We start from the raw sequence: 12,605 nt of genomic DNA, 5'->3' as shown, positions 1-12,605 counted from the left end.
TAAGATAACGTCCGACTAGGGTCGCGGGAGGTCGATCCGATGGCGGGCTCTGGGTTTCCTTGGTACAATATTTGCGTTGTGGTACCAGACGGCGTGTTTCGGTTCAGGCCTTCGAGATCTCGCTGGGGAAGACTCTGTGCGCCGTGGTTGTGTGTAGAAGTGCGTCCTCAAATTACGCTCAAGATTATCTCAGACGTCAGACTGACATGCGAGGTAATGCGAGGAGCCGTCGTGGTGAGGGAGAGACGGAGCGAGTAGAGCGGAGCTTCCAACGCCTCTCTCTTAACCGCCTCTCAAACCGCAATCTCATATGAAGACGGTTCGCTCAGTGTGATCGTCACGGCAGACGATGCGATGATGGGTCTGTAGTGTGTCGATTTGCAGGAGGGTGCAAAAAACAAAAAGTAGACAATTGCAGGTCAAGGGACACACCCGAGAAATACAAAAAAAAATTGCCAGAATAAAAGAAAATCAGAAGACGAAAAAGGACCAGAACTCCTTGAGAGGAGCGGTGATGAGTGATGGGTGATGCGCGCGCACAAGCAGCCAATGAACCTGCCACCCTTGTTCAGATCGCCCGTCCCGAGGCCACTCAATGAACGGCGTCAATGTCGCACCAAGAGGTACCGAAAAGGGACACGGTAGACGTGCTCAGTTGACTGGTTGGGTGTACTCGAATCAAATCGAGTCAAATCAAAATCAGATCTGACGCAGAAAAGCTGCAGGACACAAGTCGACAGAGATTCTGGCCAAACACTGGATCAGGATGCAGGATGTCGAATTCTGCACACCAAGACCCTGAGGGTTGGACTTGGGATAGGACAAACGAGAAGCCAGCGCCACAAACGTCCAGCGGTTTGCATGCCGCAGCTGGGCGGGCTATTTCAATTTGGAACTGAAGGGGTCAACCAGACTGGAACTGGAACTGGAACTGGTGTACGTGCTCCGTACGGAGTAATCAAATGAAGGAGGTCAATGGTGTGTTCGATATGTAGCTGGGACCCCTTCCTGCATGATGCAAGACGCTTTTGATGAGCCGAGTGCAGGGAGGTTTCTAGGCTAGAAATGCAGGATGAAAAAGGATGACGGCAGGCCAATACATGCCAGCAGAAATAAAAATAAAATACTGTAATGTCGAGTACTGTACAGTACTATATCCGTATTTGCTCTGTTGATTGCTCCATACCTGGGTACCTAACAACCATTTCGCAGGAAAAAATTTACTATCAACGCCGTCGTCACTTATCACGCGCGCCTCATTTCAGAGACAACGTCTCGCTTACCGCAGCCGTCATGGCACGCAGGTGCACCAGGCGTGGACAAGGACCCGACATGGACTGGACGGCAATGGCAATGGCAACGGCCAAGCCACCCACGATAATCAATTTACAACATCAACATGACCCGCGACGTCAACTGGTTCCAAATAGTTGAGACTGGAGCAGTCAGGCGCCAGACCAGACTGGAAAGCTCAACTGCCAAAGGCTGAAAAAAATGGCTGGGGGTGGGGACCTGTGCTTGCTACATGTACAGGTTGGCGGGGCAGGCGGCGGGGGTTAGAGGTGCGGGCCATTGGGCCTTACCGTCACCAGACCCTGTCGCCTCTCTGGCCGGGTCCAGTCTGGTGCATGTGGTCACTCAACCACGTCGCAACGTGAACCAGACCAGACTTGACAGGACAAGAAAGAGTTTGGAGGGAGGAAAAAAAAAGTTGGAGGGGCCATTTCCAAAGGAACAAAAAAAAAAATCGCCCACTTCCATCAAACGTCGAACCACATGCCCTCCTTTGTGCCACTCCATTATGGCCCCCCGAACCATCCATCCCATCCATCCTTTGTCTCTTGGACCACCACCATTATCTTGCATGGTACTCCGTACGGTGTGCTGGGAAAGTGAGGTGCGCGTTCCGATGTCTTGTGACTCTTGCAGCGAGCTACGTTATCGATTGTTATCCGCTTGGTCGGCCAGGATGGCAATTTGCCTTCCCACCATCCTAAAGCAGGAACTGTGAAACATATTGGCCAACCAAGACTTCCTGCTTTCAATGGCCGAGAATGCTGAGCAAGATTACCAACAGGGGCTGTACCAATCATTATTGCTGGTTGTTATTATTACCGGTGACGAGGACAGAAGTTCCGTGTTTGATTCGATGTTGCTCGAGGGGACAGACAGGAGCTGAGAAACAAGGCTTTCCACCGACGACGCATTGATGGCATTGCAGGATCATCCTGCCATTCTCACATCCTTTTCGGTCTCTTCTCCCTTGAGCTTCCAGGCAATGCCAGTAATCCTAGTAATCCTGGTACGGCATTTCTGTCTCCCCAATCATGCTGGACGACCGCCCCCCTCTGGTTCTCTGTCGGCGCATTTTGTCGCTGGATCGCTGGAACAAGCATCAGTGACTTCTTTTTGCCTTGCAGCCTCTGAGACATTGCTTCTTTTTGCCCCTCGATTGGACAGTGGTGGTAAATTTCTTTCGTTTTGTGTATCGTGCTTCCGGCAGAAACCCCCTGTCCAGCCCTTATCTCGGCTCTAATCTCGTTTATGGAATGCCAGACATTAGCGACGCTATTGCCCTGATGGCGTTGAATTACACATAATTTTACGGAGTACAGGAGTACTTGGTATCAATACGGGAGCCTCTGGTCCTTTCAACAAGAAGCATCAGCAAGCACGATGGCGCATAGCCTCCCCTGGCATTTGCAAGTGGATAGACCTTGGAGAGAACAAAGCGAATGCTGGTCCATTTTGCCATTATGGCACTGGGTGGGTTCAAAAGACTCTTGGGAGACCTGGTCTCGTGAGGTACTGATACATGCGTCGTCACTGGGCAGCTATGCACTGCAGCTACCCTTGAGCATGTACATCCACCTGCTCCATACTTCCATGTTGAGCAGTTAAGTTCAGTGTTACTGTTTGCACAAGTCAAGTCTGGTTTTCTAGGTTCTAAGTTCCAAGCTCCCTGCTCCAATCTCCATTCGAGCATGGCGGGCCGTCAGCCATCGGGAGCTACAGCAAAAAACCAGACCAGACGGAACCATTCAATGTTCAAATACAACGGGGCTGACCGTCCGGGCGGGAACGCGAGATGCAACTCTGAAGGACTTCCAAGCCGCTTGGGGCATCAAGACGTAACCACAGCCAACCAGCTGCAGCCCTGTGCCAGACTTTATTGCGCTGTGGATCCCGGCTCCAGCTCTGTTGGTGGATTTGCTGGAAATGGTGTCGTGAAAACGCTCACCGCCTCGAATTCCATGTCTCCATGGTCAGAAAAGCCGCAGACGGAGCGGCAAAAAGAGCAAAACAAGCAGGAAAGCGAGGGAAGACAAGACTCCAAGGCCAAAAAAAGAGGGGGGAAAATCGGTGCTGCAGCGGGACGACACGGCTGTCATGCTAGATTCTACCCTGTTCCACGCGTCCATCTGCATTGAGCATGATCTGTCCTCTTCTTTGCATTTCTATCAAGCGATAGCTTCTCCAGCGACAGTCCCACCCGACGATGCCTCCAAGTCGTTGGTACGAATATCAAATGATAATTGCCTGACATGAGGGCCATGCCTTACTCGCTGAAGGAAACCCCATCTTGGCGGAATCCTCCGAGTTTGTCCTCAGTTCAGCGGTAAGACCCAAAGCGAAGACTGGACACTAGGATATACGGAGATATACTATGTTGGTCTCATCTAATCAAGTAAAGGCGGCACATCATTGGGCTCCGTTCCTACACGGCAAAACCAAGAAAGATGCAAATCACTTCTACAGCCATGTCGCCGAACTGACTATGAATGCATAAGCGATTCCTCCTGACAATGGCACGCTGACGCCCATGTTCAGCATGACACACTTGCGCCTACCGTCGGAAATAAAACTGAGAAGATGCAAGATGGGAAGGAAACATCATTCGACGAGATGGTCGATGTCCGTATTCTCACGGCTAAGTGCTGTTCTGAACCACCCGCCGCTATCAATGCAAGTCACTTGGTGTACCAGACATTTTTCGGCAGCTACAGATCAGACAAGACAAACTTCACTGGTGTGGTCAGTCCCTTGGCAGCTCAAATGTAAACGTACAAGTGGTTTCCAGAACCTCCGACTTCCATACCGCCTTGATCATGCCCAATATTCTTCAACGTCTGCAGCTCAACGTAATCGAACTGCATCCGCGTGGGGAGTACCACATCATGTTGCAGACCCTTGAGCTTCTTTAAACGAGGACCCCGTTTGTACCTGATATTGGGCATGAAGTCTATTGTTGAATTATTGCCAGCGCAGTATGAGGACGCCTCTTGGTCCTCGAGGGTTTGCTACTGGCCTCTGCAAGCCCTGCATCCGGTCAAGGTATATGTCTAATCCATCTATCCGACTATTCCGCTTGAAGCATAACAGGTCTAAGATCACGGTGTGATCCATGTACCAGATTTTTGAACAGACATACCATGGCAGTTCTTATGTGAAGTTGGAAACAGTGATGTTCAGTCACAATGACCTCAACCCGCTTTTAATGGAAGAGAAACCAAAACACGGTCGAGCAAACGGATCGCGGTATATCTCTAACAACGGTATCTTGTATGGGAGTATGCCAGCACTGGTCTAACTACATCCCAAAACCATTGGTGTCGTGGATTTGGTGTGATCGTGATGCTCCCACCATTACCACCTTTACGCCGTCGATGGTATCCTGTATCAGCCACCGACCGAGCCATCCATAGGCAGTAACTGGCAAGTGAGTCTTCGTAGCAACCGGGAAATCGACGCATCCACGACTCGGAGATCAGTCATTTCATCGACCCGTAGACTCGAATTGGCCACTTGGCTCATCACGAGAGCCCCCACAGAAAGCTCGCTTCCTTCCAGGATATCAACAAGCTCACGCCGAAATAAATCACGCCATATTCTCGCAGCGAGCCGTTTATCAATACATTCATCCATAGGGCTTGTTAAACACGGCTCATCAAAGCCAGCAGCGTAAAACCCACTGTGTAGGTTATCTCTTCGACAAGAGTCTCCTGGCTATCCACAAATCAACACCTGCAGACGCAAGTCCCTCCTGGATAAGACACTGATCCATCTCTGCATCATGATAGATTGGATCAACGAGCGGTTCGTCCGAGCTGTGAGAGGACTTGAGTGTTGGGCTTCGACGAGTCGTGGAGAGGGGAGCGGTTTCACGAAGGCCATGGCGAGAAGAGGGTCGGTTGGTGCCCCTGTAGAAAAATCGATGTCTTCATTGAAAGTACGCTCTTACCGTAACAAGGGTTCTCGTGAGGATGAAGCCGTTGGATTTTCTGTGCCTCGATCGGCGGTTGCGAACCGTGCCTTGTCTGCGATGCCTATGGACATCGCCAAGTCGGAGAGGACACCCAGGCCGTACGGGGGGGATTCGAACGACAAGTTGCTGGAACTAATAGTTCAGCTTTTCTTGAGGCTCCTGAACTTCCAATTCGTTGAAAATAGTGCGTCGTCCACAAGAGCTGTGCCTGTTTCTGCTGTGTTGTAGAGTGTGTCGATGTCACAGATGAGGCATTCGTGGACAGTCTTGGGATCATGTTAGATGTACAAGAGGATCATCGCCTCCATGCTCCTAAAGGTTTGGTTGCTTATGCTCAGGTCCTCAGTCACGTTCATGCAAGAAAGCAAGCAGGGTTGACTCCATCATGGATCGCAAGCCAAACAAGCCCTGAGATCGAAGTCAATCCTGTCATCACGACTTCACGCAGCTATTCAACTATTAGAGATCCACGAAGAAGTGTGCATATACTCACTGTATATGTAGTGTGTTGTATTAAGTCTCAGGTCGCCTATTACCACCGTATCAAAGAACACGAACGGAACGTACACATAAACCGCTTCGGCCGAGGCTTTCGATCGTGGTCAGAAAGAAGTGACTGTATATGCCGCCTCTTTTTACTATTCCCCTCTTTGTCGCTCTGTATCTTTGCCATTCCAATTTTCGTCAGTTATGATGTTGCTGTCACGTTTGCTGATACCGATTGTGTTGCGTTCTCGAACTTGTACGTGGTGACGGTCTGTTTCGTCGCCCCAACTTGATATGACAGCTACAATGTACATGAACCTGAGTTGATGTTAGAACCAGACATTTGAAGAAAATTAATAGAAAAAAAAAACCGGGTTATCTTGAAATACCGGAAGGCGTGCTAACCCCTGAGTGCCAGTCGTAGGAAAACAAACAGTACTCGACACTGGTGTCAAGATATACAGCAGCGTGTAATGCAGGTCTACATCGAAAAACTTCTTAATAAACCGCCGTCTTCGCCCAATCAAATAGCGGACTTCACGTGCTAGCATTCATTGAAAGGGGGTTGCAGGCTATTGAAGACCGGAGGTTAGCTAGCAAGCTTGCACAAAGCAGCCGAGAATGTATAGCAACCCGTGTGAAGCCCTGAATACAAACGTCCGAAGAATGGAACAAGCATACATAACTTAGTTGAACACATCATTCCCCTGACTGCAAGCACATGTTGACAGAAACCAAATTACCCCTATTGCCACCAGCCTCGTTTCTTCCCCTTTGCTGTCCGAAACCCCCTGCCAGTCAGACAGCCACCACCGGAAGCCAGCATCCAGTTAGTTGCTAAACACTTGTTCCTCATACTTGACACTTTCGTTCTATAGAGGGTTGCCCACCTTCCTGTCTTGTGAGGCTGTGCTCCCACGAGGTCGGTCAGTATCCGAGCTACCATTCCCACATTTTGTAGGTCTCCGGAGATTCGCAGACTCTCGTCACAGGGAACTGGCAAGGCAGATTTTGCATCTCCATGATGATCAGAGATGCAAGAGTCATCCGTAGGCAAGGGGAGTTGTTATGAAACTCCACAGGGGTGTGTGTATGCTCTTGGCTCTTCAAAACTGGTACACTTCATGCCGGCAGTGCAGCCATGGTCAAACCAACGAAACCGGTATAATCAGGAGAGATTTTATCTGCCAAGGGTTTGGAAGACTTGTTTTACCACACTGCTTGAGGTGGGAGAGTTCATCGTATCGTCACTAAGTCTGATGAGACGAGTCAAGACTTTACGAGAGCCTCATGATGAGTCTCGGCATTACGCCTCGTAAGGATCAAGGAGTGCTAACTTCTGATTGAATTAAATGACTTAAAAGTTTCTGCCATATTTGATTTTTCTTAGAATATGAGAATAAGGAAGCTACCAGCTCTCTGCGAAGTTGGTGTAAGCTGATCAACCTACCTAGGTACGTAGGTACTTGAACCGTTCAAGTTTGGGAAGTGAGTTGACTCACGGATCCTGCTAACGTTGTGGAAATGCACCCCGTTTGCCTCCCACGCCTCGGGATCTTTTCTCCTTTTAGCTTGCCGTTGATTTTCTGGGTCCGTGTTTCGCCGCCACCTGCTTCTAGCTTGGATGAATATCAACTTGTTGCCTAGTGTTGAGTACCGCCTTCGCAAATCACAGTGTGACTTCGACGGATCAACAATTTTTCAGTCCATGTTGCTCTTACAGCTTAGAAGGTACAAGCGAAGTGCTTGCCCGAGGACAGACGTGCGTTGTAACGTCGCCATATCCCAACATGTCTGGCTTGGTCGTGCTACCTCCAGCTCAACAATCAAAATTTGAAAGTGTGAGCAAACAGATTAGTCCAGGGCGACTAGCAGCCTCCCTGAAGCAACCAGCGACCACTTGTATGTTTCACGAGGTGTGTGGAGCTGGCCATGTTTTGCTTTGCTTCATATAACTCCAAATATTTAGCCCAGACTAACTATCATTCAATCCAGGGATGCATGTTAGCCCAGACCACATATGGCGGTATCAATGATGATAAATTCAACTCGAAGCATTCAAAGCTTGGTATCTAATACTCGTACCATGTCTATCCTCCGTGGCTCCTATCAAAGAAAATCAACAGTTGACTGAAAACTGGAACGAGCGACGTCTCTGCCGTCACAAATAAAACCACCAAAATAGGCTACTAGAAGTTTAGGTTCAACGCTTCGTTCTCAAAGTCGCGATACAAGAAAGAAACAAATCAATATTGCATAAATCTTTTCCCAGGCGATTTTATGGGGGGGAAAACCGTAGATTCGTGCATGTCCCAGTCCCAGGCCCAGATTCCCAAACAAGGCATACCACTTCCTTTCAGGGCAAATCCCAATCCAAAAATTGTATAGGAGATGGTGCCCAAATTGTAAATCGCCAAACAAAATCAAATCCATGCTGTTCCCCCTCTTTCCACACATATGGGATTGGCGCATACGCTGGAGCACCCAAAAAGTTAAGTTGAAAATTCTAACGGCCGCCAAAATCGCTGGCATAGCCAATTTCTCCAAAATTCTGACTCAAACTGCCCTCCCCATAACCTGTTCCTGGTCCGCTCACATAGCCACCCTCTTCACCTTCATCGTAGTCACTTGCATCAAATGACGACCGACCACTGAGGTCGTCCTCCATTGTAGACCCTGGGTCAGGAGTGGACCAATTCATCTGGGCCAGCGCAGGATACTGTTGCAACAAGGCTGCCGGAAGAGCATAGTTTCCGCTCGCGTCCATGGGGTATCCAGTTGCTGGGTCCAAGGCCATCTGTGGCGCTGCCATGTTCTGAGCCATGTTTTGCTGTAGGCGCTGTTCTTGCCACTGTCTTTGACGCTCCATTATCTCTTCGTCCAGCAATGGCTTGATACAAATGCGGCCAGCCTCAGATCGGAAATGGCGACCCAGCGCGTCAGCACGCGCGAAGCGTCTTCCACAACCCCACTGGCCGCCTGCTTTCAAATCTCCCTTGCAGACGAATCTCTTTTCGCCGGAATGGAGGCTTTCGTGTCTCTTTCGATCATGCTGGCGAGCGAACGCTTTCCCACAAACTGTACATACAAATGGACGTTCATCGGTATGTGTTCGCAGGTGAGACCGCAAGTTGTAAGCTCGTGTAAATCGCTTAGGACACAAAGTACATTGGAACGTAGCAGGATGCTTTTGTACACGCTTTGTTGAGCCTGATTCCGGGCTATTTTGATAGTCCGGGTCTGCCAACCGCAGTGCGATCACATTGTTAGGGACTGCAGAGGTGGACTGACGTCTACGAGAGGGTGACGAAGTAGCCTGCCTGTCCAGAGGTGATAAAGAACGGGAGGACTCTGACCGCGCAGAAAGATGAGGTGTTGGTGAAAGGCTGGCTGACTTTTCCGGTCGACCCAATGCTACACCACCAGGATGAAAAGGGTCCGTGACAGAACGTGGGCGCGATTTTGGGCGGCCTAAGCGATGAGGTCAGATCACTACACAAAACTCCCCAAAAAAAAATGTGTGCGAGCCGTAGAACGAGATACTACACACGAGCAAATCACACAGAGAAAATCTTGCATACACATACCTCGATCAGGCGGAGTCAACGAGTCCTGGTCTATATGAGATTTGATTGACTCGTACGGGCCTTGCTTTGCGTTATTAGGCGCAAAGTCGATGTTGATGGCTGGAGGAGCCATGTGAGACATGTCACTTCGCTCTTGGGAAGCCAGTGGGGGGAATGAATTATTGCCGAGCTGCATGCCATGATAACCCAACCCGCCACCAAAACCACCAGATGGGGGTGCCAAACCAAAGGCTGATTGATGCATCTCAGGTAATGGCTGAGGGTTAAGCCTAGGGCTAATGGCGGGACTATGCGATGGACTTCGGCCGTGTTGAGTACTGTCACCAATGCTAAAGGACTCGATGTTCAAAACGTCTTGGTAGAGACTGCCGTCTGACGCTCTTTGTAGTGGCGAATGGCCGGAATGGTCGTCGAACGAGTCTGCGCTCACGAGATTGGGGGACGGAGAGACGGACGAAACGTCGGAATATTCAGAAGGACTGCGACGATGGCCCTGAAACTGGGGTTGGGACCAGTCGCCAATCTGGCTCGGTAGGAGGGCAGCCTCGGGTCCAAGAGAAACGTTCCTCGAGTGACTGCTTTGAGGAGAAGAGAACTGGTTGTGTTGGCTGAAGGAAGGCGACTGGTGGGCAGACCCAGGTTGAAGACTGTCTGGCTGAAGCAAATTTGGAGGAGTCGGCGTATGATGGGACTGAGGTGAGGTCATGCTGTTAATATCGTTCGGGTTGAGGCTGGGCTGCTCAAAGAGAGGAGCGTTGAAGTGGTCGCCCTGGCTGCCGGAAGGGAATAGGGAAAAATCTCCGTCGTTGAGACTTGGAGATAGGTACGCAGCGGAGGGTTGAGACTGGGCATCAAAGGACAGTGGCCTGTCAGTACCTTGACCAGTAGTCGGCTGTTGGCCGAAGCTGGTGCCAGGGTCAAAAACAGTCGGATCAGAGACACTGGCTTGGCTAAATGCCTGCTGAGACGAAGCTTGCTGTGAGTCGAGGAAGTTGGTACTCGAGCCAAAGGAGCCAAACCCAGCGTCCGACCCAGTTGCCGCAAAGTTTAAGTTCGGCTGTTCCTGCTGCGGTTGAGCATCGAGATCGAGGCCTAACCCGACGGAGGATGAGTCGTCTGGGCCAGCAAAACCACCTCCCGAGGGCGAGAGACTAGAATGATTTATATGAGGTTGTTTGTCCTGGCCGGACGCCGAGGACGACAGGCCGTTGTGGGGTTGTTGATCCATATTGTTGGAGCCGTGGTGGGTGTAAGATCGCGAGGCAGACTTCCCCAAGGCAGCCTTTTTGGCAACCAAGGGGGGGTATCGAGGGGCTGTGCAACAAGACGACAAGTGCAAGTGATGCAATGTACAGAGTACAGAGGAATGGGGCAAGACACTTGACCCTATCAAAAAAGTTGGCCGCGCCGAAATGGTGCGAGTCGGTGTCCAACGTCCAACTGCAGCCCCGTTTCAGACACTTGCGAGCAAGGGATATTCGACGCTGGGATATGAGGAAAGAGAAGGGGGCGTGGATTCAGGACGTTGTATATTTGAACGGTGTGGCGAATGGTTGTGAGCGCAGTATTGTTCGTGAGCGCAGAGTTGTTCAAGACTGGTCAAGACACGGCAGGGACCAAGATAGAGGCGGCAACTCGGGTAGCAGTTGACGCCCGTGGAGCTGGAGACAGAAAACGAAACAGATGAAGCAACGAGGGGGGGGCGTGTATATTCAACAAACTGCGCATGCGCATGCGCCAGCGCGTGGGTGTGGGCAGGTTGAAGGTTTGGGATCGCGCGGGCAGAGAAGGAAGAAAGAAGGATGTCTAGTGTAGGGCTGGCGGGATGTTCGCGAGGTGTTGGAGAGGTTCAATGTTTGGGGATGCTGACTGTGAATGAGGGGAGGGTCCAGGAAAGCAGCTGGGGTGGGTTGGATCAATGTAGCTCAAGAGGTCAACGTTCAAAGTGGCACGGGCTTGTCGATAAGTCTGAGCTGGTAGACTAAGCCTGGCTGGGACTCCGTAAAGTACTGAGGCTGGAGGGAAGCAATACTACCACCACCAGAGGCACATACTCTGGTACTTTGACAGCGGGCGTCAAGAGAACCCGCAATATGCTCGAATGGGTCTAGATCTGACCTGGCCTTGTCGGGTCTGCTCCATCAGTCCAATGTACTCCGTACCCGGTACGCGATTCCGGGTGGTGCTTCGTGCGTCACCAGGCTGGATGGGACCAGACGGAATTGGACCTATAAACTTTGGAAACATTTGCAGCCTAGCAGCGCTCAGTGGAAGCTCTAGCGTAGCTGCTCATAGCATCCAGTACCACAGCCTGCAACCAGGCCATCTATTTTGTGTGCGCATAAAGCTAGGTAGTTTTATTAACTTCGGCGGCGGCAGCACGGTGCCACACGCATCAGTATGGCGATTGAAAGTCCGAGATCTGGTCTCAAGTGCTGGTAGTAGATGTCACGCATGTGGTATGTGCTCCGTACATTACGGTGAGATTGACTCATATATATCAGGCAAGTACCTACCTAGGTAGGTGCCTGCCAAGAATACCCGTACATCTCACACGACCTTGGCCATACTGTGATCTGGGTAAACGTGAGAAGCGTGAGGATGCGCAAGTGAGCTATATGACTGCCGCATAGTTTCTGCAAACCCCCCTGTTTCGACATTTCCAAAGCAGTCTGCATCTGTTACATGGCTATTAAAATTCAACTCTGGTTCTCTGTCATGTCTTGTCTCATGCAGTTGTTGGTCGGAGGCGCCGTTGAGGCGGTGCAATGGAATTGTGGGTCAGTCACATCAATTGACAACAAATTGCATGTGTCCTATCTGGTCTGGTCTGGTCAGGTATGGTCTGGTCCTTGTCCACTTGAACACAGCACGGCTCCATCATCAGACTTTCATCAATGAGTCAAATTTTAAAAGAACCGGTTGACATTAAAATGTCCCATAAACCAGATATTCCCCGTGGCCGGTGTGTCTATTGGTTCAGAGAGCATCCTTATAGACTGGATACATTCATGTCCAGCCACTTTCCAACATTGATCAAGTGGCTTTTACGTGAAGCTCCTGCAAAGTTCAGCCTTCGGGGAATTTCATCAGAAGTACGGAGTACTCCATCGTCGCGATGTCGCACCCATTTGGGTTTTTCTCCCCGCTTGATGGAAGGCGTTGCGGCAACACTAGACACTAGACACTAGACACTTGCTAATCGCACACCAACAATGGCGAGCCTACAGGGCTACAGGGGGTGGTAAGTTGACTGGACATTTTCT

General features: G+C 50.4%; 2 protein-coding genes across 2 annotated transcripts; one reads left to right on the top strand and one right to left on the bottom strand.

Moving 5' to 3' along the window:
- Positions 1–5,074: 5,074 nt before the first annotated feature.
- Positions 5,075–5,494, top strand: VFPPC_16175 (hypothetical protein; the record flags this gene model as incomplete). The annotated part of the gene is made up of 1 exon (XM_018293928.1): positions 5,075–5,494. One exon carries the CDS (start codon positions 5,075–5,077, stop codon positions 5,492–5,494), a length of 420 nt encoding a protein of 139 aa, XP_018141500.1.
- Positions 5,495–8,258: 2,764 nt separating this feature from the next.
- Positions 8,259–10,567, bottom strand: VFPPC_05500 (oocyte zinc finger protein XlCOF20; the record flags this gene model as incomplete). Its single annotated transcript, XM_018284686.1, has 2 exons — positions 8,259–9,223; positions 9,340–10,567. The coding sequence occupies 2 exons, from the start codon at positions 10,565–10,567 to the stop codon at positions 8,259–8,261; spliced, it is 2,193 nt and encodes a 730-aa protein (XP_018141499.1).
- Between the last annotated feature and the right edge of the window lie 2,038 nt (positions 10,568–12,605).

Source organism: Pochonia chlamydosporia, chromosome 5, assembly GCF_001653235.2.
Source record: "Pochonia chlamydosporia 170 chromosome 5, whole genome shotgun sequence".
NCBI classification, from domain to species: Eukaryota; Fungi; Ascomycota; class Sordariomycetes; order Hypocreales; family Clavicipitaceae; genus Pochonia; species Pochonia chlamydosporia.
The sequence above is the reverse complement of the archived record's forward strand: the minus strand, read 5'-3'. Positions and strand labels throughout refer to the sequence as shown.